General features: G+C 36.5%; 1 protein-coding gene across 1 annotated transcript in view; it reads left to right on the top strand.

Moving 5' to 3' along the window:
• LOC134754807 (UDP-glucose:glycoprotein glucosyltransferase) overlaps positions 1 to 27,066 on the top strand; it is a 106,708-nt gene that overhangs the window by 11,547 nt on the left and 68,095 nt on the right. The window contains exons 5-9 of the mRNA XM_063691184.1: positions 845 to 1,049; positions 3,891 to 4,104; positions 4,702 to 4,922; positions 20,224 to 20,430; positions 20,893 to 21,075. Coding sequence (XP_063547254.1) covers positions 845 to 1,049; positions 3,891 to 4,104; positions 4,702 to 4,922; positions 20,224 to 20,430; positions 20,893 to 21,075 — 1,030 coding nt within the window. The remainder of the gene's footprint in view (positions 1 to 844; positions 1,050 to 3,890; positions 4,105 to 4,701; positions 4,923 to 20,223; positions 20,431 to 20,892; positions 21,076 to 27,066) is intronic.

Genomic DNA, 27,066 nt, shown 5'->3' with positions numbered 1-27,066 from the left:
TATAAAAAGTTTCGAATTCCATTCCTTAATACTTGTTGCTTTTCTTATTTTTTCGCAACTGTATTAAAAAACGTCGTGCGACACACGTGCGGATATGTCATTATTCACTCATCCCGAGTATATCTCGGTACTCGTGAAGTAATGACATACTTTCCGCACTAGCATCGAAATGTACTATTGTCTCTAAAGTGAAATGTAGCATACCTTACATTACATTTCAGCTAAATCAGAACCGGTTCAATACCGTGCTAGTTTTGATTTGATTACAAAAAACAGCCATAAAAGCCTGTAAAAATGAAAATAGTATAGTATGTCAATGCGGCCAAATCTGTCAGCAGGAAATTCCATAGATAAGCTCATTGTTTAGGGTTCCATAGTCAACTAGGAATCGTTCTCCATGTTTTGTTGCCTTTTTTAATCATTTCAAATGACATCTTTACAGTCAGATCAATTTTAGTAATTATGAAACACTTCATATTGTATTCGACTCCGTCTAAGCTAAGCACAGATTTGAATAGAACAAAGAGGAAGAGGAGGGTGAGGAGGTTTGAGGGAGTGTTAGTATTTGAATAGAACAAAGAGGAAGAGGAGGGTGAGGAGGTTTGAGGGAATGTCACTTTTTGAATAGAACAAAGAGGATGAGGAGGGTGAGGAGGTTTGAGGAAGTGTCACTATGAACGTCATATTTTCATAAACAATTGACATTAATGTTGACATTGCCACACTGTTTTGTCATTGCAAGTGCCATGCAGAGTTAATATCTTGGTCCGACTCTAGTAATAGATTATTTTTTATATTTTTCCCCGATCGATAAGAAGTCAGCTAACAATATGTTCACATTTAGGAATCTGTTTCCTGCTTTGCGTACGCCGCTGGAGCGTTTTCGCCGGCACTTGTCCGAGTCGAGCGAAGAGCTTGCGCCTCTGAAGGTGTGGCAAATGCAAGCACTGAGCATGCAGGCGGCCGCCGCGGTGGCCGATGCAGCCGATGCTGGGGGCGATGAGCCACTCAGGGTTCTCGCTTCAATTGCGCAAAACTTTCCAATGCAGGTAAACGATATAGACAAGTAAAAATTTACCATTTCCTACTCAAACAATAAATGAATGAATTTAGGCATTCATATAACGAATGTCGCTATCTTAAAAATTAACCCACTAAGACGACAAAAAAATCAAGACGAGAGAGACCCCATTTAAACAATACATTCAACACTAATTCTCTAACGGAAATTGCTCTCTCTTCTCCCTCTCTGCAAAACTCTGCATACTTCTTAATAAACAACATTCATATTCTTGTTTGTATCCACATTTTATTCGTTTCCGACCCACTGGATGAAAAAGGAGAGAAAGTCTGTAACCTCAAAGAGTTCTGAAAAAAAAACTAGTGCATATGGGTTAAAAAAACGTATATATGAAAAAAAAATCAGTCTAGTTTAGTGTCCTACTGCTGGGCATAGGCCTCCCCTCGTTTTCTCTACTCAGCCCTGTCGTTTGTACTTTCCCGCCAATGCGTCCAAGTCGTCCCGCCATCTCCTTTTCGGTTTGCCTGCACCCCGGCTTGCACCAGATGGTGTTAAGTTAATTTTCTCAAACATGCTATGTAATATTGATATTACGTTCTTTATATTAGGCTGGAAAGTATCACGTCTCCGGCGCGGCTAGACGAGGGGCCTGTAATGAAATTTCATACAAAGTTGCAGGCCTAGGCCGGGTAGTGGCTCTTTTTTAATTTCCATTTCACATATATTTGTGACACAGCATCATGGCATTCAGCCAAAAAAAAACTATAACCATTGCTTATGGTTCGGAATGACATTCTGCCAATACCCCTTTAAAAAACTAACAATAAACGATAATTATAGTACATTACTACAGAGGCCGGGAAGTAAGGGGTTGCCGGCCGAATGCATATATACGGCCGAACGTAGTGAGGCCGGATAGTTATGAGGCCGACAACCCCTTTTCACGCCGATGTATGTATAGTGCTTTTCTCAAACATGCAATGAAATAAATAAAGAAATCTCCACGAAATCAAAGTTTTAATTCTAAAGAAACTAAAAGTAAACTAGGCACAAAATATAACTACCACCTGTACCTATCTTTATCACACGTGTCGTATATTTTACACATGTAGTTAATCAATTTATTACACAAATGTTCAAAGGTATATTTATGTATCTTTGATTTTTCGCCTTGCATCCTTCTGACTGTAGTTTTAGCCACATAACTAAGATTACATCGTTTTTTATGTTGATATTATGCTTTACATACATCGTTGCCTTAATTAAACATGGAGTATAATTAACAGGTATTCATTTAATATTTTCGTCGGAACTCATATTAAATAACACAATAAACAACGCACAATAAATCCAATAAAATAGAATTACAGATACACAATGAAAAATGTTCAACTTTACCTCCAAAACGATTAAAAAAACACCAACGCGTGTTTGAGTAGACATTTTTACCGCTAATATTTAAATGAAATATAGTTTGTCAAAGGACTGTCTCATTTCAAACATAGACAGAGATAATCATACTATCTTTGTCTTACACTGGTACTAGCACCCAAAAGAAAAGGATGAGTATAGTTTTTTTGTTCTTATTTACTGACAAACTGGTTTGACCAACTATATTTTAAATCTGTATTTGTAGGTAAATTTGCAATTCAATATTATTGGAATTTGTTAATAATGTTTTATTTATATATTTTTTGTAAATTCGATACAAATAAAACTGCAAAATATATTAATTATCGTTTATTGTTTTTTTTAAGGGGCAGAATGTCATTCCGAACCATAAGCAAATATTGGTTATAGTTTTTTTTTTGGCTGAATGCCATGATGCTGTGTCACAAATATATGTGATGTGGAAATTAAAAAAGAGCCACTTCCCGGCCTAGGCCTGCAACTTTGTATGAAATTTCATTACAGGCCCCTCGTCTAGCCGCGCCGGAGTCGTGATACTTCCCAGCCTAATATAAAGAACGTAATATCAATATTAAATAGCATGTTTGAGAAAATATATTTTGCAGTTTTATTTTACAAATTTACAAAATAATTATAAATAAAACATTGTTAACAAATTCCAATAATATTGAATTGCAAATTTACCTACAAATTAGATTTAAAATATAGTTGGTCAAACCAGCTTGTCAGTAAATAAGAACAAAAAAACTATACTCATCCTTTTCTTTTGGGTGCTAGTACTAGTGTAAGACAAAGATAGTATGATTATCTCCGTCTATGTTTGAAATGAGACAGTCCTTTGACAAACTATATTTCATTTAAATATTAGCGGTAAAAATGTCTACTACACGCGTAGGTATATTTTTAATCGTTTTGGAGGTAAAGTTGAGTTCATTGTGTATCTGTAATTCTATTTTATTGGATTTATAGTGCGTTGTTGATTGTGTTATTAAATATGAGTTCCGACGAAAATATTAAATGAATACCTGTTAATTAATCCATGTTTAAGGCAACGATGTATGTGAAGCATAATATCAACATAAAAAACTATGTAATCTTAGTTATGTGGCTAAAACTACAGTCAGAAGGATGCAAGGCGAAAAATCAAAGATACATAAATGTATCTTGAAAATTTGTGTAATAAATTGATAATCTACATGTGTAAATACGCGACACGTGTGATAAAGATAGGTACAGGTAGTTATATTTTGTGCCTAGTTTACTTTTAGTTTCTTTAGAATAAAAACTTTGATTTCGTGGAGATTTCTTTATTTATTTCATTGCATGTTTGAGAAAAGCACTATACATACATCGGCGTGAAAAGGGGTTGTCGGCCTCATAACTATCCGGCCTCACTACGGTCGGCCGTATATATGCATTCGGTCTCTGTAGTAATGTACTATTAAATCAATTTTTTTAGACTAAGTCGCTGATACACGTGAACGTGCCGCGCTCGTTCCGCGACGAGGTGCTGTTCAACCAGGACGTGTGGGCGTCGTCGCTGGGGCTGCGCGCCGCGGAGCCGCTGCTGCTGGTGTCGGGCGCGCAGTACGACGCCGAGGACGTGGACGTGCTGGCGCTGCTGGCCGCGCTGCGCGAGGACATCGGCCCCATGAACACATTGCATGCGCTCGGTACGACTGGGGCACCTCCACCATATTTATTTGATAATGTGTTCTTCAACTCGTCCTGTACAACTAGGACGTGTGGCCGTCGTTGCTGCCTGGATGTATATTTTTTTGTCCCAAGACAAAAAGAAATGGGATCAAGAAATGGACATCTTATTTGCCATAATTTTACACCTTTAACTTGTAGGTGTTTAGACTGTAACGTCATCACTTTTCCGCAAAGTAGGTAGGCATAATGGATGTCGACTTTTAAAGAGTGTCCAGGAAAACTGTGCCTTCTATCACCGCACCGCTCGCCATCGGCAGGGTGTTCATCCTCACACCCTAGCACCTAAATGGTCGCGTACTGTGCGGTTTAAGAGGAATTTCCTCCCGCGTACGCTTCGGCTGTGGAATGAGCTCCCTGCCGAGGTTTTCCCGAGGGGCTACAGTATGGGGTTCTTCAAAAAAGGAGTGTACAGGTTCTTAAAGGGTCGGCAACGCGCGTGTTCTATCTCCGGTGTAGCAGGCGTCCATAGGCTACGGTAACTGCTTACCATCAGGCGGGCCGTATGCTTGATTGCCACCGACGTGGTATAAAAAATAAATAAATATAACTTACAGGTCTGTCAAAAAAACTGATCAACACCCTAATGTCCATGGAAGTGGGCGAGTCGTTCACCTGGGAGGAATACGGGCTGGACATCCGAGACACGGCGGTGACGTGGCTCAACGACCTGGAGTCCGACGAGCGCTACCGCCGCTGGCCGTCTTCCTACATGGAGCTGTTGAGACCGACGTACCCTGGCATGCTCAGGAATCTTAGGAGGAATATTTACAATTACGTGAGTTGAAAACTAATACTATATTTTATTGCAAGTGTGCAAAATATGTCATTATGCACGATTTCCGAGATTTATTTTATGAGCCGCACGCATAATAACTTATTTTATACAAAAACACTCACACAGTTGCAATAAAAGATAAATTATTTTGATGCAATTTGCTTTTGAGTGAAATAGTAGGCGCGACGGTTTTATTTTTAATTTTTTCGATTTACTACCGCCAACGCAACGTGTCAATAATAGTCGTAATCAGCTAAAAAGCTAAATAATCAAAAACTTTAGTAGTAAATATTGTGATATAATGAATGAATGAGTATGAATGAATGTTTAAATATTTGCATCAAATAAGTGTATATCGTTGGAGTGTATATGTTGCATTTATGTATTTGAACGATGCTTGTTTGGCCATGACTGGCGTACTAATATTGTTTCTATACTAAATAAATTGACTATGTACAAGATCCTATAAACCTTACCTTACAGACTACGATTCTAATTTATAATTTCATGCAATTATATACATAATTTTTCAATTAGATTTTATATAGAATTAATGAATAAGTAGTACAATTGGCGGACATATAGGGGAGAAGGGGGCAGCTATCACTGGAGGCAGCTTAGAACAAATGCGTTTAAAAATGTATTTTTTATATGATAATGATCCAAATCCATATTTTGGGCTTGCAACATCGACCCACACAACTGTTACCTGACAGATTTGACGATTGACAGAATATGAATGAACCAGCCGGGCTAGCACATCTATCTCGGGGCGGGATACTGTCGCGTCAATCATGTGCTCGGCCTACTGTAGCTTAGTTTGTTTTCGATGCTACCTGTTAGCGGTTTTTGTGCAGATTTGTAAGGTTTCTCAGGCTGTATTTGAAGGAAGTTGTAAGTGAAACTTAATTTATTAGATAGAACAATATATTATGTTTAGTGACGAAGGATGATTCTGGAAAATAATGACGTTTATTTTTTTAAATAGGTGTTGGGGTAGTTTAAAAAAAAAGTAGGAGGCAGTCTTGAATAGTAGTCTGTCCAAACCACCCCGGCCATAAGAAATGTTCATATCTGCCCCGATATTAACTGACATGTAGGTACGTAATTGAAACAGTAATAATATTTTAGTTGTTTTTGTAAATGCTAATATAATAAGGCATTTATCTAAATTCCATGAACGAAGTGGTTCAGTACTTATTACGTTTAGTTTTGGTTAATATAATTTTTATTAAAATTCTGTATTTACCATATTACAAAATATTATATTAGTGTACTATAAATAATTAAAACATTGCAATTTATTGATTTTACCAAAATATAAAAAAAACGCTCATATTATCCGCTGTTAAAACATTATTGTGGTAAATTTGAACAATGGTGTGTGCAAAACTGCCTCAAGGGGGAAGTACTCCACCTGAGGCACCTTTGAACACTCCAAAAAACACCCATCTTTGTTGTAACTGCAATACGAGTAAAACATGGGCGTAGCCAGCATTTTTTAAGGGGTGGGGCAGAAGTAGGGGAGGCTGTTTCAACCGTACCCTGTTACCATACAGGGTACGGTTAAACCGCTCGAATATTTTCGATCTACAGGAGAGTAAGGGTTAGGGCAAAGATAGATATAACTCCGTAATAGATGGATACAGTCTAAGGAAAAAACGTGCCTCGAAAATCAAGAAAATTTGATTCTCGCTCAGAGGGCGCTACTAGCTTTGGCCTACTGTCGTATAGATGGCGTTGACGATTTCGTTTGTTATTTAACAATTTTAACGCATATCAGTGAAAGAACATGGGTCAAAATCATAAAAATAATTATTGCAAATAAAAAAATCATTAATCCATATTTAACCTTTTGACCGCCAAAGACGGTAAATCACGTCGTCGACATTTTGTGCCACTCACGCCGCCGACGTCATTTGCCGTCCAAACTTAATTTATCAAAGACTCTTTAATAAATAACTATATTTCTTTGTTTGTATTTGCATTATTTTATTTTGCCCTTCTACTTTATTGTATAACTTTATTACAATTCAACTATGAATAGAAGGTTAAAAAAAAACAACATTATGTTATAATACGACTTACCCAGTAAATAGCATAGCTAGCCACGCCAAAAACGGCACTTGACGTCGCCTAGTGATGTGACCGAGTCATGGAGGAATAATATTATTATATGAAAGTAACAATCTCCTAATAGAAATCGTTTCGCGCAGTTCCGACAAACACGCTAGCGCCATCAATAATAGATATGGCTTAATCCCATACATTTTGTAATAGGAGTTGTTTTTGCTAAAATAACTGCTATTTGTGCTGTTACGGTACTTGTTTTCGTGCTTAATTTAAACAACTTGGTTTGAAAGACGGTACTGACCTTTTGTGATAATGTAACCCCTTATGCATTTATTTTATTGTAACGATACTGCAGTTTGCTAATTAGTAGGTAATAATAATCGACAACGGGTTTGCACATCTCTGAGTAACGCGCGCTTATCAGTGTTCCGTGCGCCCATGACGGCACTTCACGTCCGATGCCTGACGTCACCACCAAGTAGTGATGTGGCATTATTGAGAGATTTGAGTGGAAGTTACAAGTACATTTTGATATTTAAATACGTTATTTAAAGGTTTTTAGTAGAGCTAAAAGCCAGAATTATCTAATATTATATTGTAAAACACCTGTGTAGTGGTTCTTCTAATCTAAGTATGTCAAAAACGAAATCAGTGAAAATATCGATATCCTGTTTTGTAATCACTATTGTTCTCTAAGGTTTTATTTTGCTTCATTGCGGTGTCACGTCGAGTTACGTCAATGCTTGGCGTTCAAAAGGTTAAATACATGTTAGGGGAAAGAGGAGCGGATAAATAGTACTATGCCTTATGGGAAACGGTCGAAGAGATAGTTCAGATCCGGAAACCGCCATCAACTTTTAGTATGTTGTTGGGCATGGTATTGGGTCTCCAAAACTTGAAAATGACCAATTTAGATTTTTTTATACTTTAATGCAGTTGTTCTGGCAAATACCTATATTTTGGTACAATTTTTTTTTTCATTTTTGGTCTGATTTTGATTTTTTGATATCTGTGTATGGCTTGAGACATCATCTTTAATATTGTAGTACATCGCTTTAACGTCCGACTTTTGGTTTGGTTGTAAAACCCAAATAATCGATTTTTTTTTTACGTCATTTTCATTTCTTTTGTAAATTGCTCTTAAACTACTACAGTGTAGAAATTAAATATAGAATATTTAATTGGCTTTCATTTAATACCCCACATGTGTATGTGCAATGCAGTTTGGGAGCAATATGGAATATTCGCAAAGAGGCGGGAGTCATTCCGCTGAAGTAGATGGCCGGCGCCGCTGTCTCTCGGCAATTTTGGAAACCCAATACTAAATAACATACTAAAAGTTGAAAGCGGTTTCCGGATCTGAACTATATTCCCATAAGGCAAATCATATTACGATTCAAAGATTTTTTTTTCGAGTCGATACTTTTACGGAGTATTTCAATTATTAGTTTTAGTGTACGTAGGCTGTTTTGTTTCGAACCCTGGTTTATTTTTATTGGTAAACCAGGGGTTGAGTGCAGTAGTAACAGAAACATTTTTTTTCCTTACTATCTTGTAGTTGTGAGAATAGCACAAGACTAGGGTAGATTTAATAATTTTTAGGTACTAACAAGGAACAAAAAAAGCCTGTAAATAATCTAACTTCAGGCCTGTCCAGACGGAGACAATTTTTCCCTAATCTGATTAAATTGTCCGGTCAAATCAGGCCTTGCAAACGCCAATTTGGCTTGCCGATTATGACCGATATTACCGATAAAATGGGGTGCGGACGCAGGAAAACCAATTTGTGACGCTAGTATTTGGGGGGCATTTTTTAATCGTTTAAATATTTTTTATTTTTTTAATATTTGAGCGTTCTAAATTGAACAAATGCCCCCAAACGCGAATACTAGCGTCATAAATTGGTATTCTTGTGTATGCACCTCCATTTTTTCAGTAATATCGGTCATAATCGGTGGTCGAAATCAGCGAGCCATATTGGCGTTTGCGTCCGCACCACCTGATTTCATCAGACAATTTAATCAGATTGGCGAAAAATTGCTCCCGTCTGGACTGGCCTTAACTTTGTCCGGAAATCGCAAATAACTCTAATAGACCAAAAATTATAAAAGACACGATCTCTGTGCATGCGCGCTCGATTCGCGGAGTAATTTTTAAATTACCTAAATTAATATTTAATTTTCCGATCAGAGACCAGAAGCGGTCAGAGATCAGGGTGGGGCAACTGCCCCACCTTGCCCCACCGTGGCTACGCCCATGGAGTAAAATGTTAACACGATTATTTCTAGTTACAAACTGTACTAAGTACAGATAAAAAAACACGGATATCTTGATATTATTGCCTTTACGACCCATATTTCAAATCTGCCCCACGTAAGTTCAAAGCCTGGGGCAGTATCGAACATTATTCCTTCAGTTGCAAAAATTTGTACTTTTATCTTTAGCTTTGTATATGTGCAAATGCAGTAATTACATAGGTTAATAGCGTAGGTTGTTGTGTAGAGGCTTAAAACTGGTTTCAATAGGTAATATTTTGAACTATGTATGACCATATTTAAAAAGTGTACATATAAGGCTGCCCCCCCCTCTCCCCTACTATTATTTTACAATCATAATCGAGTAGGTACTAAAAAATTAACATTACAATTTACATTTGTTTATAAATTCATGAACAAAATAATAACAATGTTCAATTAAATAATTAAAAAACTTCTTCTTAAAAATATTAAAAGGCATTTCTTTAAATGTATCAGAGAGAATATGAAATAATATATCTCAATAGCCATATAGTACGATTTTCGAGTATAGGTAACATTTTATTTATGTAAAAATAACAAATAAGCATTTAACTACTTTATCGGATTTTTTTTGTACGTAGGTACCGTAAAATGTCTTTTCTTGGCTCCAAAATACGAAATTCAATTTTTATAATTATTATTTTAAGTTGTCCATCACTAGTCACCACCAAAGAATACAATACTCACTATAATAGGAGACTACTGCTATCATGTTGTAACAATAACAATAGGAAATAGGGATGATGATACTTTACATGTTGAATTTTATAACAAAATCTAGTAAAACAGATAGCAAATGAGCAATTTATCACAATAATGTGGATTATTTTATTTATTTATTTATTCAGGTAAATACACATAATATACAACTTTATTACAAAAGTACCGTTAAACCAGTAAGGTTTGTCTCGGTACACCATCCGCAGTAGATTTTATACAATAATAATATATATATTTTTTTTTAATTAAAAAATTAACAAAAATTATAACATTATAAGTACCTTAATCTAATGTTCGCCAAACCATAGAGTAACTTATACTAGAGCGGTACTGTCATAGTAAATTTTGTAACCCCAGTAAATTCACTGTCATCTGTCGACACACTTTAAAACTAAAAATGAAGATTTATAAAAATACGATAAAATGTATTTAAATATGGATAAATGCTTTTATTTTATTTGCATTAATTATTTTTATGATTTTGACCCATGTTCTTTCGCTGAAATGCGTTAAAATTGTTAAATAACAAACGAAACCGTCAACGCCTTCTATACGACAGTAGGCCAAAGCTAGTAGCGCCCTCTGAACGAGAATCAAATTTTCTTGATTTTCGAGGCACGTTTTTTCCTTAGACTGTATCCATTTATTACGGAGCTATATCTATCTTTCGCCAAACTGTGAAACAGTTTGTTGGCGGTGCGCTCTAAAATAATCTTAAACTAAATAGGTACACTAAAATTAAGTAATCAGTTAAGTAGTTAGGTATAGCATTAAGAACATACTTATACGTAGGTATCTTAAATCTATTATGCGAGACAGTATCAACTGTCCATGCGTAGATACTATCTCGTTGAGATAAGGTCTAAGTTCAGTAACAATTATATAAAACTTTATTTACTTATTTAGCAACCGAAAATAGGTAAGAAAGTAAGTAACTAGGTTATGTTTTCATATTTGCGTAGTAAAATCTGTTTAAATTTCGATTTCAAACTACCTATATAACAACAACATAAGACAAACCGACACCGTTGCACCGTATATAACATTTTTTCCTTATCTTATTGTTCTGCCGGCCGGCCGCTCTGTCCGGACCGGTTCTACACTCGCTCTAGTACAGGATGATGCTCTAATCATGTTAGGAAATTATTAAATATTATTAACCGACTTCAAGATTTCAAAGGAGGAGGTTCTCAATTCGGTTGTGTTTTTTTTTTTTTTTTAATGTTTGTTACTCCATAACTCCGTCATTTCTGGACCGATTTTGAAAATTTTTTTTTTGATTGTAAGTATATACATACAGATTGGTCCCGTTTTTGTCAAAAAGCAGTTCTGATGATGGGATCCATGAGGAATCGAGGGAACTCCTCAAATGTTAAAGGCATACATATAGTGATTTTAGTATTTTCATCAACAAATCAAGCACTTACATTTAAAAAAGTGACATTTGATGAAGTGGAATTGCTGATGATGATCAGAACGGAACTCTTCAATGACGCATAGTTCACGTTTGGCGATTTGTCCTCTTCGTTATGTTTGTTAAGCAAGTTAGGTTTTCAAGAAAAAAATTTGTCAAGCTCGAGTTCTGATGATGGGATCCATGAGGAATCGAGGGAACTCCTCAAATATGAAAGGCATACATATAGTGATTTTTGTATTTTTATAAACAAATCCAGCACTTCCATTTTAAAAAGTGACATTTGATGAAGTGGAACTGCTGATGATGATCAGAACGGAACTCTTCAATGACGCATTGTTCACGTTTGGCGATTTGTCCTTTTCGTTATGTTTGTTAAGCAAGTTAGGTTTTCAAGAAACATTTTTATCAAGCTCGAGTTCTGATGATGGGATCCATGAGGAATCGAGGGAACTCCTCAAATATGAAAGGCATACATATAGTGATTTTTGTATTTTTATAAACAAATCCAGCACTTCCATTTTAAAAAGTGACATTTGATGAAGTGGAACTGCTGATGATGATCAGAACGGAACTCTTCAATGACGCATAGTTCACGTTTGGCGATTTGTCCTCTTCGTTATGTTTGTTAAGCAAGTTAGGTTTTCAAGAAACATTTTTGTCAAGCTCGAGTTCTGATGATGGGATCCATGAGGAATCGAGGGAACTCCTCAAATGAGAAAGGCATACATATAGCGATTTTTGTATTTTTATCAACAAATCCAGCATTTCCATTTTAAAAAGTGACATTTGATGAAGTGGAACTGCTGATGATGATCAGAATGGAACTCTTTAATGACGCATAGTTTACGTTTGGCGATTTGTCCACTTCTTTATGTTTGTTAAGCAACTTAAGTTTTTAAGACATATTTTTGTCAAGCTCGAGTTCTGATGATGAGACCCACGAGGAACCGAGGGAACTCCTCAAATGTGAAAGGCATACATATAGTGATTTTTGTATTTTCATCAACAAATCCAGCATTTACATTTAAAAAAGTGACATTTGATGAAGTGGAACTGTTGATGATGATCAGAATGGAACTATTCAATGACACATAGTTCACGTTTGGCGATTTGTTCTCTTCCTTATGGACCCAAACCCAAACTTGGACCCGGACTCGGACCCGGACCCGGGTCTGAACATGGACCCCAACTCGGACCCGGACCCGGACCGAACTCTGACCCAAACCTGGACCCGGACAGCCGGACACGGACCCGGACTCGGATCCGGACCCAGACCCGGACCCGGAAATGCTACTAGAAATGTGGGTTTGGTGGGTGGGTGTGTTTTGAACTGCGATTCTTACAGAACAGAACTGCTATCAGAAAAGTAGGTTAGGTTAGGTTAGATCTGTGACCCTTACAGAAACGAAATGCTACCAGAAAAGTAGGTTAGGTTAGGTTAGAACTGCGACCCTTACAAAAACGAAATGCTACTAGAAAAGTGGGTCGATTTACCTCCTTTTCTACATAATTAGGCAAAAGATGCTGTCTTTTTCATTTCATTGTCTGGAATCTAAGAATGCTTTCAGCGGCATCCCCCATTGAAGTCGGTTTTTTTTTCTTAAAAATTATTTTTTCTACTCGTCGAGTATAATCTGTGTATTACAACTTGATATGCTACACTACAACCTTACTCTTTTTACGTTGGATAGTCTATGGCACTTCCGACTCAAGGATAAGAATTTTATCGATACGGTTTAGTCAATTATAAAATTTTTGAAAATAGAACTTCATACATTTCGATGAAATATTTTTTGTTTAAGGAGACTCGATTCAATGCAAATTAGCCTACTTAAACACGCTGCTGCGTCGCATCTGCTTTGTGATTGGTTGGCAAACAAAAACATTTTATTTTTTGTTGTAGTAGAAACAATTGCTTCAAAAGTCAGAAATGCGCATGTGACACCCTTCATATAGCAACATCCATACCCTAAGAAAACCTCTTAGCGTTGCTTGTTAGTCTCCATAGGCTACAGTGGCTAAAATCGAGAAAAAAACTGTCTTAAAATTGAATTTAGCAAGGAGCAGGTACCAGGGCCTCGTGAGTTACGAGGAGGTGTCGTTGACCAACCCGTCGGGGGCGGCGGGCCCGCGGCGGCCTCGGCCGTTGCGCGTACGAGTAAGAAGGTATCGCGGGCTGCGGCAGCTCGCGTATCCTGTATACTTTTGGTTTGTTTATCTATATGATTCTACTAGTTGAGTGTAATTTTTTTTGTCTCGTAGAAAAAGTATTGTATACAATAGTGATATAATCAAAATTTTCAATCTCGTACCTTAACTTAAGCAACTCAGCAAGCTTCGTTGCTTAAACACGGTACTCGACTGAAAAGCTCTCTATTATATCACGATTGTATAAAATACTAATACAATAATGTAAATGCGAAATTAATGTCTGTAATTTTACGACTAATTTTCTAACACGATATTAAAATAATATATGGAAATGATAAAAAAGTACAGGATGTACATATGGCCCTTTAAAATTTCGACATATGCACGAAAAGTGCTCTTTTACGCACTAGTGCGAGAAAGTAGCACCATATGTACTGTAATAGTACATTATGATACAAGTGTGCTAAGTTGGTCATTACACACGAGGCGATATTGTGCGCGCGAGCTGTAAGCGAGCGCGCAATAAAAAAGCCGATGTGTGTAATGACCAATGCACACGCGTTTCATACGACGTTTTTCAACACACTTGCGAGAAAAAAAAGAAACTTTCATATTAATCAAATTTTAATAGTTAAAACAGTTAGTATTGTGTGTTTCATCTCATCTGTCATACTCGTACTGCCGGCCGGCCCTCGCTCGCCCCGGCCGCGGGCGGCGCGGCGGGCGGGTCGCGCGCCGCGCACTGCGCAGGCGGTCGGGCGCGCCGGTGCCCGCCAGTCCGACCAATTAAAGAAGGCTCCCTTTCCATGCATATTATTAGCAATCAGTTAGCTTCTTAACTCAGTCCGATAATAAAATGAAAAAGCACGAGTGGAAAAATACACTGAAAGAGCACGCGTGTTTAATATCTAGGATTATGAGCCAAAAATCGGTGAAATAAAAACGTCGTTTTGAGCAAGTGTGTTAAAAAGGTTTTTATGTTAGAAGCGTTTCGCGAGTGAAGTAAGACTGTCGGACTTCGGACTTTGACTATCATTTCTGACTTTTGTATTGCTTTAATGCAATTTTTTTTTTTTTTTTTTAATTTATTGAATAAGGAAGCAAATTACAGTTTTTTTAGATCATTACAAGACCCATCGTAGGCAAAACCTTATGGAGGTTTGTGTGCCGATGGGGAGTTCGAGAATAACATAAAGAAAAACAATATTATATCCTATATCTTATCATAAATATGATTCTTAGTATACATAGCTTGTGTCGTTAGTTTTTAATAAGTGCATTTTAACGACATTTTTTATATGTTCCCATGGATCCCATATAGACATTTGATCCCAAAAACAAACCTGATCGATTGATAACTTTAATAAAAAATTGTCACCTGGCCTATTAAATGAGAGGTTGTGATATAGTTTTAATGTAGCTTTAAATAAAAAACTGTTGGCGCACAATTATCTAGTGGGAACAAGGTAGGCACATTTAACGGTAATGAATGTCAAATGGCAAAATAAAAAATATTTAAAGTTTAAGAACATCCGAAACCTTTGTTGTGATATACCGTCATAAAAAAAAATAAAAAAATTGGAAAAGTAAAAACATTAGTAACATACATTACACATTACATTAGTAACGTAAAGTAACACTTTTTTAGCAACTGTATTAATAGTAGGTTGTGTCACAGGGTAGCAAAATGCTTATTTTCACATCACCTATTCGAAAAGGGAACTTTTTTTCCCTGCTAGGAGGGATCAAAGTGGCACTTTTCTGTTCAAGGACATTTTGTTGCTCGTATGAAATATTGACACAAAGACATGTGAAATTAGTATGCATATAATCGATTACAATTTCTTTATAATCGATTACGTGCATACAATTTTCTAACTTAAATAATATTTTGTTGTAATTGTAAACAATAAATGTAATTAGCGTATTTTAAATTAATTAATAGCATATTTAAATTAAGTAAATATTTTTATTAGCGTAATATTTACAAAGAAACGTAAAAAACATTAGTTTAATAATTTAATTTTTATTTTGACATTTTAGGTCTCCTTAAACGCAACCATACTTGTCTATGCAATTTAAAAAGTTTATATTTAAAAAGTTTTGTACAAATATTTCACAAAGCATAATTATGCGGTTCTGTATTGTGTATAAATTTGTAAATACTTAGTTTAAATCAATAACTTTATAATAATAAATATGTGATATCAGATTTCATAGTGTTCTTCCGAAGATTTAATTCAAAAGGGTACTTAAGCTAATTTGTTACCAGAAAAATCTACAAAAATAATGCACTTGATTTTCATTGTATCATTTTAGGTGTTTGCTGCTGTCTTTGAAAAGATATTTGGTACATAATTATGAGCTGTAGGTACTTTTGATTTGTCAGTACAGTCACGTCTGAACATATCGATACGGACAAAGTGCCAGAAGTATGTACCTACCTATACTAAGGTCGTGTATACATGTTTTTGGCACTTTGTCCGTATCGATCTTTGCTTAAAATAATGATGTTTTGAAACCTAATATATGTATGTAATTTCCTCATAGGTGATGTGAAAAGCAGTATGTGTCACATGGTAGCAAAATTATTTTCACCTTGGGCGTTAACAGTTGAATCCCTCACTACGCTCAGGATTCTATGTTAGAATCCCTCGCTACGCTCAGGATTCTATTATAGAATCCTTCGCTTCGTTTAGGATTCAATTGTACGCCCTCGCCGTAAATATGTCATTTTGCTCCCTTGTGACACAATCTACTATTACGGCGAGGGCGTACATTGAATTCTGAACGAAGCGAAGGATTCTAAAAGAGAATCCTGAGCGTAGTGAGGGATTCAAGTGTTAACGCCCAAGGTGGAAATAATTTTGCTACCATGTGAGCATGTTACACATGCTGCTTTTCACATGAACTACGAACTATGAAGATATTATTATGTTCCAAAATATTACTTAAGCTAAAAAAAATGTATGCAAAAAAGAAATAAAATCGTGTCCTAGAACAGAAAATTGTCACTATGATCCCTCCTAGCAGGGAAGAAAAGTTCCACTTGGATCCCTCCTAGAGTCCTAGCAGGGAAGAAATAGTAGATTGTACAACAAGGGCACAAAGCGATTCATTTTTATACGAGGCAATGTATATATAGCCGAGGATAAAAATAGGCGTTTGTGCCTGAGTTATACACACTGCTTTTCACTTCGATTGTGAGTAAAATAAAACAATGGCAAACAAATAAAATACGTTTAATTACATTTTAATGTGAAATTTGAACAAATAGAAGATTACGTACTTTTGTAGCCAAATATTGAGCATCGGGAGCGGTGTTTAAGAATGTTTCCACATGGTTTGCCGTGAGAACCTTTGATTTTTTAGTTTTGTGCCCATTAGAAAGTCTTTTCAAAAAACATGTAAGTTTCACATAGGGTTTTATATTCACGTCGTTTTTCATCTGCAACGTACTCTTAAGCATAGAGTACACACTCCATAATGTAGGCAGCTTCAAGTACTTGGACAATTCGTCGAAATATAATAAGAAAACACCTTCCGAGAAAGTATCGACTAGTTTTTCGGCTCTCCAACTCATGAAATTTTCGTATACAGTAAGATATTTTTGTTTGGATTTCTGCGGCAATAACTGCTAAATAACATTTTTCGCTTTCCTTTCCATTAAAGTATTAGGCGAAACTGTAATTTCCTCCTCACTCGACGACATTATTAAAAATAATAATCGTAAAACAGCAACAAATTGCAAAGCCGCAACAAGAGCTTCCCGCCAATATTCTTTTATTTATTTATTTTTAATACGTGATATTACCTTAAGCCCACTGCACACTCGTGCGCGAATCGCGGCGCAAAGCCGCGAACGCGAGTGTGGTGTCGATTTCGCTAATTAGCGAACTGTCCTCACTCGCGTTCGTGGCTTCGCGTCGCAATTCGTGTGGAGGGGGCTTTAAGTCTTTATTCATACTGCCAAATTATAACTACATTTTGTAGTTTATTTCTATAATAACTATGCTGTGTTGTAAGATTTTAATGATTTAGTAATATATAAAACACGGATTATTAAAACAAAGGGCCAAATTAAGTGGAATAACAATATTATCCGATTATGTTTTATTGTGTACTATGGCAGTGATTTGATTGTCTTAGTCTTTAAAAAAATATTACTTTGTGCACTAGAGCATAAAAGTAGCATTTTGTGCAGCCTACATCTAGCACAAAGGAGAACTTTACGAGCATGAGAAGTGAAAAAGCCCTTTTTCGAATGGGTGAATGTGAAAAAAATATTCCTCTTTAAAAATATTTCTTCCAGAGGCCCTAAATGCCGCACAATCGGTGGTGGTATTCGTACTTCTAGAACCTTCGAAATCGGCTGTAAGTGCTTGGCCCCCGTTTCGGTTTGCATGTGGAGCAGTACATGACATCGCGCTATCTTAAATTAAAAATAATCCCTAGACCGCTATTCGAGTTGTGTTATAAAATTAGGGTATCATTTAATCGCAAAATTTTCATATTTTGATGATCAAAAATATATATTTTGGTCAGCCAAAATATATAATTGGTCAGCAACTTAAGGTTAGCAAGTATTTCTAAACCAGTTCGCAATTAATGTCATACTGAGCTGCTCTAAATGGATTTGGTTGGCAAATTAATTGTTTGATCGGCAGTAAGCGATCAAACATTAATCAAATTTTGTTACGCAATCAGTGGCTAAGCTAATAATAAAATAAATAATAAATAAAAGCTAAAGCTAATTATTTCATTTTGGATTACAATTTAACAGATTTGCAAAAATTGGTTAGCTGAAAAATCAGTTGATCGGTAAATGACTAACCAACCTAACCTACCCCCTTTGCTGATCAGCTGATTTTTTAACAAAAAAATATACCTATATTGGCCATAATAATCAATGCAGAACAAAAACTTTCTGCCCAAATACTTTGTTTTCTAGTAGCAGTTGGTTTTTGTGAAGGTCGCAGTTTTAACCTAACCCACTTTTCTAGTAGCAGTTGGTTTTTGTGAAGGTTGCAGTTCTAACCTAACCTAACCCACTTTTCTAGTAGCAGTAGGTTTCTGTAAAGTTCGCAGTTTTAACCTAATCTAACCCACTTTTCTAGTAGCCGTTCGTTTTTGTTAAGGTCGCAGTTCCAATCATCGAATGAAATGCACGCACACGATTGGCTGCTCGTGTCACGTGGATTGATTTCGCTCCACCTGCAACTATCGATTTTTCAAATCAATCGTAACCCACCCTATTATATCAGATTACCATTCCTTAAATATGCATAATACGTCTAAATTAAACTGCTTTGAGACATGTTTTTTCTACCAACCATCATTTTTAAATCTTGCTGGCCAAATAATAATTTTGCAGCTCAACTATTTATTTTTCACCTCAGCAGCTCGAACAAGCCTACTTTCGTCACTCCCTGGAGTGAGGAAAGTGCGACTCCTCACTCCAGGGAGTTAAACAATGTAGCTTTTTAATTTAGTGAAGGCCATGAACTTCATACTTTTATTACATTTTTTTATGGTTTGGTATGGTATGGTATAGTTAGGTATGGTATGGTATGGTATGGTATGGTATGGTATGGTATGGTATGGTATGGTATGGTATGGTATGGTATGGTATGGTATGGTATGGTATGGTATGGTATGGTATGGTCTGGTATGGTATGGTATGGTATGGTATGGTATGGTATGGTATGGTCTGGTATGGTATGGTATGGTATGGTATGGTCTGGTATGGTATGGTATGGTCTGGTATGGTATGGTATGGTATTGTATGGTATGGTATGGTATGGTATGGTATGGTATGGTGTGGTATGGTATGGTTTTGGTATGGTATGGTATGGTGTGGTATGGTATGGTATGGTGTGGTATGGTCTGGTATCGTATCGTATAGTATCGTATGGTATGGTACATATTATAATACTTTTTTTTCTGTTTATTCTGTGTAATTCGAAATACATTTTAACCTTTAATATGTTCTCACTACTGAGGTGAAAGATTATGTGTGCAACACGAGAGCAAAGTTATTTTACATCTCGTGTTTTTGAGTCCCGAGAAAGCGAAAGATTCTATAATTGAATCACGAGCGAAGCGAGTGATTTTAAGGTAGAATCTTGAGCGTAGCGAGGGACTTTTTGAGTCCGGCACTAATGCTGACACAAGAGAGCCGGATTGCTAGAAAATTCGGATTAGGAAGTTACTGGAAGTTAGAGCAAATCTACACTTTATTATGATGTGCTTTTATTAGTATGTCTTAGAAATACTAAATACACATTACTAAAATACTAAATTCAAAGAAAATTCTACTGTTATCTGGAACTTGACAATTTATAAAGAGATTGAAGTGTGATAATGTAAGCGCACATCATAGTAAATATCATTTGTACCCCAATTTTAGTGCCGGATTACTGGGTATACCAGACTATCGAAGTGCCGGAATAACGAGATTTCACTGTATTGTAATTGTACACATTGCATCTTAACTGTGTTATGATGTACGAAAGTACCATTGATCCAAAAAACTGACCTACGAGGGCTGGGGATGAAATTCTTTGCCGCACTAAAATACATGCACGGCTTCGGTAGTGTAATGTATTGTATTGTAATACTGGTGATTATCGATTGTTTGTAGGTGATAGTAGTGGACCCGACATCGTTGTCCTCGACGCCGCCACTGAAGCTGGGCGAGACGTTACTGAAGCACGCGACGCCGGTGCGCGTAGGGCTGGTGCTCGCGGCGGGTGTCGACGCCGCGCTTACCGCTGCCGTGCGTTGCGCTTTCAACTACGTGGCGCAGGAGAAGAACTCTAACAAGGAGGCCTTCTACTTCCTTACCCAGGTAAAACTAGTTGTGCAAATGCAAAGGCTGCATCCGCCCAATCGCCGCCCGCGGCCTTCACAATATATGGTCTGTGCACACCGGATGCGTGTGCGTAGACTAGCAAATGTTGGAGCTGTGCACGCGTACTTCATGTGGCAACCGGTGGGCGGTGTGTCGTCTCACATAAGGATCAGTATATTACAACGCGCACTAGCCCGTGTAGGCACGTCTACGCACAAGCATTCGGTTGGCACTGGTCTGGAAGGTAACGGTTTAGTTTTCCTATACCTAGACAAAACTAAACAATTTCCCAACTGTTGCATATGTGGTGTGCCCACTCACACACCCACCGCGCTAACTTACGAATACACGTCAGTACGCTAACAGCAAGCAGTAGTTTCACTTGTCTCACCCCACGTATCTATCACCAACTCTTTTTTATGTAAAATAAGTGTTACATAAAATTATTCTATTTTGCAGCTCGTCCACTCGACTCAAAACGAACCAATCAACATCGAACACGTAAAGACGAACTTAAAGAAATATGTGAGCTCAAGTGGGAGCAATATAGACGACATTATTTCCGAAGATTCCGAGTATAACTTCGGCAGCCAGTTAGCTGAAGAATATGTATCCAAAATTGGCACCAATAAGTACCCACAGGTAAGAATAAGTGTACAATTTTCTAAAAGCCATTGCACATGGCAGTTGTAGATCTACCTTTTAACTGAGGCGTTGGTAAGAAGTTATTATGGTCAAATTGCATACTGGTGGAAGGCTTGCCTACATGAAGCAGATTTGTATTATGTTAAGTAAGTAAAATCGTAATATATAAATCATTTTACCCCAAAATTGTTAGTTTCTAAGTGTTGGGCAAAAATTAACTTGAATAAGAATAAGAATAAAAACACAAATGTTATTCTTATTCCAATCGATTTGAATTAAAATAATTCTTGCACTCGTTAGTCCCGAATAAAATGAACGGGACTAAATCATGTAACTTTTATCTTAAATGAGGAATAAAAAACGTACTAATTAGTCCCGATGTAGGATTATCCCAAATAACGTTTTATTCAATTAAAATGTTATTTTGAATTGGATTAACTATTGTAGTACAATTGGTTATAGTTTGTAAAATGAATTTCACCCCTCTTTTCAATGGTGGGATAGATTTGAAATTTTTTTAGCGTAAAAAGATTTTATGTTAATATGTAGATAGGAACATTTTTTTGGTGCCTTTGAAACGTTGATGATAATTTGATGATGAAGCTACATAGAAAGCAAACAGCGAAATTCTGTGATGGTTCAATGCAGAGATGGGCAAAATGTAATCGACTAACGATTAACGATTAAGATTACAAGAATTAACTGCGACTGACGATTGAAAACGAAGATTGATCAATCTTAGTTGTATAGAGTGCAACTAATTTAGTTGCAACTAAATTAGTTGCCGATTTATTTCGGTAATCGACTAATTAGTTAGACTATTTTCTCGCGACTAATGTTAGAAGCAAATTGAATAGAATACCTCGGTATGGCTATGTTGACAGACTGATTAGGACATCCTAACGGATGTTTAAAAATAAAATAGTCATGTATTACTTACGATATTTTGACCGTTTTTAAGGAGTGAGATCTGTTCTCACTATTATTTTGCTACTAAAGTAGTGCATCTCTCTGAAATTGGATTAAATTTCTCTTATCTAAGGGTAAATAAGAACTGGGTACTTTGTGCATTAGTAAAATAACACTTAAAAAAACACAATTATATAAATCAAACTTTGGATATTAAATATAAAAGCAACCATGATATGTATTTAGTTAAACTATATGAGGTTACTCTTGCAATCGTAAAAATAATAACTAAAAGCAAAAATTATCAACAAATCAACGTTGTTTATACAATAACATGTTCATATGTGATAAGATAAAACATTAAAAAACACAGTTATAATAAATCAAACTTTGTAGGTATATGAAACATTCAAAGCAAAAAGTATCAAAAAAATCAACGCTGTTTATACAGTAAGATGTTTATATGTGATAAGATAAAACATTAAAAACGGTCACAGTCGCAACAATTTTGTCTGGGGTTAAACCAAAGTCGGTATGCAGTTCTTCTAATAACATTGCAATACGCTCGAAGTTATGTACACCTGGAAATCTTCGACATGCAAGGGTTTTCGACTGTCTGTTCAGGTCCGAGTCTAGCCAGTGTACAATCATCCCAAAAAAACTTCTTTTCCGGCATGACCAAATGTCTACAACAGTGCACACATGTTCAGTGTCTTCTAGTTGCAATTTGTTGTGTGATTTTTCCTTTAAATGAGATTCGGTAATTTTACGGCATAGCGTTCTTCGGCTTATTAAATTTAATCCGTGTTTTTTTATTTCCAAATTGTTTAGCATAGTAGCAAAAAAAGGATCTTCTACTACGTTTAGTGGTATCATTGAATGTACAAAAAAATTTCTCACATCGTTTTCAAATCCTGTTTGATTTCTAGTCCTTGTGCTTCTTGAATCTGATCTGCGGAATGTTGTCGGTACTCTGCAACAGCATCTTCTCCGTGTTTTCTTTTTAAATGACTTAAAAAGTTTGAAGTCGTATTTGCAAGGCCGTTTATTTTCACCACTTTCGGCAAACACTTATCACATGTACCAGTTACGATAGTGCTTTTTCCACTTGATTTCTCCGACTCCTTATTAAAAAAATTGCCGTCTAATATGGTCAATGCTGACTTATTTCTTTCTTCAGAAACACTAAATTGATCTGAGGAATTTGAAGAGCTCTTCCCACTAGAATCCTCATCGTCACTGATGGAACTCATTTTAAAACAGTTTTATACACAAGTTTATGAATACTAGTTTTATACACAAGAAATTTATGAAGTATGAGCCTTACATCGAATAGCGGCTGATCGACCAATTCGCTACCGGTCCAATATATTGGCAATAGCGGTAATAAATAAAATATGTATGTTGATTGATATATTTGAATGTAGAATGACGCAAGGAAAATGTACAATGGTTAACGCTGAGAGTTCTTTACAAAGAGGTTTAAATATTTTTAATGACCACACGTTGAAAACAAAATAGACCGCGTAGATAATAAACAACATGCAGATGTGTCATTCAATAGAACGTGTTATTTTTAGAAGATGCGTCGGCACTTGCACCAAAATGCAACAAACAACTTCCAGGTAAGTAGGATTATCCCATTGTTTTGTCACCGCGTGACACTAAAATGAGTTTTACTATTGTCTGAGACAGCAAAATATTGATAGTTTCTATGTCTAAGATTTACTCAGTATCGTATAATTCAAAGTATTAATAATGCACCAACCTACTTTATTGTTTGCGATTTGTAAACAAGGCAGTTTTTCGCTATTTGTCGTTATTACCAATATATCGTTATAATAATAATATGGCATTATTTGCATTTTCATTCAAGCATTTCAAATTAAACGTGTATACATAATTTTAGCTCAATCGGATGAAGATATCTGCTTCAAAATAAGTCGCAAAATTCTACCCAAACTAACATAGTTACAACATACGAGTACCTCCGTATGTTACAAACATACGTACTTACTTGTAGTTACATATTGCAAGATAAAAAATGCAAAAACGTAGTTTTAATATAGATTTAATCGTGAAAATTAGTCGATTGAAACTAAAACTAATTTAGTTGTTAGTCGAACATTCTCACAACTAATTTAATCGCAACTAAATTAATCGCGATTAAAAAATTACGATTGATATTTTTAATCGATTGATTAGTTAACTAAAAGATTAATCGATTAATGCCCGTCTCTGGTTCAATGTATTATCCTTTGCGTATTATTTATTTTGTTTATTACTTCTATCAACCTTAAGCCTTAAGGTCTTACATAAGCTAACTCTGTCACACCTACGGACAGTGAAAGAGATAGTAAATGACAGGTAAAAAAGAACCTGCGGCGCTTATCGCTATACTCGCCCAGAACCAAAATGACGACTGAGGCCATAAAACTCGAGGCAGGGGTAATAAAGCTCGGCGGTCGTAGTGATGGCAATGTGTCGATTACGAACTGTTTTAAACGTCGATTATAATGTTACACCGTATTTCCACTTTTATTATAATAATATTGAATTCATGCATAAGAAATGTACCTATTCACTCACTCAACTTATCGACAATATCGACATTCCTTTATGTGGGTTTACTAACTGCACTAATGGTCTCCGTTCGCTCCGTGCAATACAATGGGAAACTGATAACGCGAGCTCAAGGGTTTAATTGCCCTAGTCGTCATTTTGGTTGAGGGCGAGTATAGATGTGTAGAAAGTCGCAGCATGAATTGTATAGTATTATTTGGCGTGTTTGCACTTAAGACCGCCATTGCTCATTGGCAATAACAATAGGTTTAAGTCGTAGCTGTTAAAATTCTTTGTTAGCACTTGCTAATAAACACGTGCGTGCGGCAGGCGGTGTTTCAAACGATTTTGATATTGTTTTTTGTTACCTATCTTTCCGTCTCTAAACAAATGCAAATTTTAAATACCTATCAGAGACTTTATAGAAACTTCATAATTCTTACTTTGTAGCTGTGTGATAAAGCTATAAAGTGAACAAGGGAACTATATAATGACCAGAGGGCGGAATTGCTCATGGCAAAAATCAATCCCTAATAGAGTTGGAACGTTGAATTTTATCGACTTTTTCAGCTATCGATAAGTTCAGTCATGTATCGTAGTGTACATTACGGGGCCTTAATATACTTATTAAAACCCACAATTATATTTTTAAACTATTTAATTGACGATGAACGTCTTACATGGTAGACATGAAATGGTGCAAAGGGTGGGTAGGTATATAAAATTATTAATGGCGGTGCTGTAAGCGGCTATCGAAAGTTGAAGGCAACGAATCTTCAATCGCTATTTCACAGCAATCGTAGTCCAGCTTCAGGGATCTGAACATCTTCCCGCCTCGTTGAAAGGAACAGCCTTTCAAAACATCAAGTCCTCCGGTGATGGTAGAGGGCAGAACGAACGAGTGGTCGTCGTACGCATCCTTTTGTGGTGGTTACGTCTGCAACCCTGGCAAACCTCTCGGGTCCTGGGAACAAGCGCGCAACTCTTCTAAGGCGCCAGCATAGCGGCGGCACGTGATCTTCATGGAGCAGAACCAAGTCACCCACATTGAGTTTGGCAGTGTTTGTTCTCCATTTGGTTCTCTCTTGTAATTCGCATATATATTCTCGCTGCCATCTATTCCAAAAAATGCTGGCGTATCTTTTCTATCCTAGCATAACGTTGAAGAGACATCTCCTGGCGGTTTTCCAGTGCAGCCGACGGCAGTGCAGTCAGTGGTCTTCCGATTAAGAAGTGCCCTGGAGAGAGGGAAAGGAGGTCGTCAGGGGACGTAGACATGGGGCACAAGGGACGACTGTTAAGAATAGCTTCCGCTTGCGCAAATAAAGTTCCTATCTCCTCAAATGTCAAATGACTATTGCCTATTACACGTTTTATATGGTGCTTTGCGGATTTTACTCCGGCCTCCCAGATACCGCCGAAGTGAGGTGCGTAAGTTGGAGTGAATATAAACTTTATGTATTCTTGATTTGCAAAATCAGACAAAGGTTCCTGATTAGCTTTTATAAATTGACCTATTTCTTTAGCCGCGGAGACAAAGTTTCGACCATTGTCACAGAATATTTCCGCAGGCTTGCCTCTTCGCGCAATGAACCTCCTAAGAGCCATTATGAAAGCATTTTTTCTTAGATCACTAACCGCTTCTAAGTGTAAACATTTATAGCGTAAACACACAAACAGACATAAATAGCATTTTATTAATTTAGCACCTCTACCCTTTCTACTTAAAATGTAAAAAGGTCCCGCAAAATCTAAACCTACCTATACTGATATAAACGGAAAGTCCGCATTCTCTGAGCTGGGAGATTACCCATTTTTGAGTCTGACCGCGAGCACGCCTGCATCGCATGCAATTGTTTACTGTGCGCTGAGCAAGGCGTCTTCCATTTATCGGCCATATAGTTTCCTTAACAAGGGACAGCAATAATTGAGGAGGCGCGTGCATATTTTTTATGTGCACATTAGCAAATATAAGTTTCGATAAACGATGAGACGCGTGAAGCAAAATTTGGTGCTTCTTTTCATACGGATAATCAGATGCATCGATTAGACCGCCAACCCTAATCACCTTATCGTTATCTAGAAAAGGTGAAAGCTTTAGTATTTTAGATTTAGAGCTCAACGGTTTAGACTTAGTAAGCATCTCGTACTCATCTTGGAATGATTGTTTTTGAGCGACTAAACAGAGAAAGTTAAACGATTCTTTCAACTCGTCAACAGTTAAAACACCTACTCGCTTATTTTTAGGATTTTTTAGATTAAATATCATTCTCTTGACATATGCAAACGTTCTTTGCAATTTATTTAGTGTAGAATATTTTCGTAGTCTACGATGGGAGTTTCTAAATTTACAACATTACATTTAGTTTCTGGCAAGTCATAAATTTTAAGATTATTTAAAATTGGCCATTTGGATTCATCTTCAGTTAAAAATGTGGGGCCAAACCACCACAGATTCAGCTTTGGAAGCTGGCAGGCATCCACTCCCCGCGAAATTAAGTCAGCTGGATTTGCAGA

Source organism: Cydia strobilella, chromosome Z, assembly GCF_947568885.1.
Source record: "Cydia strobilella chromosome Z, ilCydStro3.1, whole genome shotgun sequence".
Lineage (NCBI taxonomy): Eukaryota > Metazoa > Arthropoda > Insecta > Lepidoptera > Tortricidae > Cydia > Cydia strobilella.
This window is presented reverse-complemented; position numbering and strand designations above follow the sequence as displayed.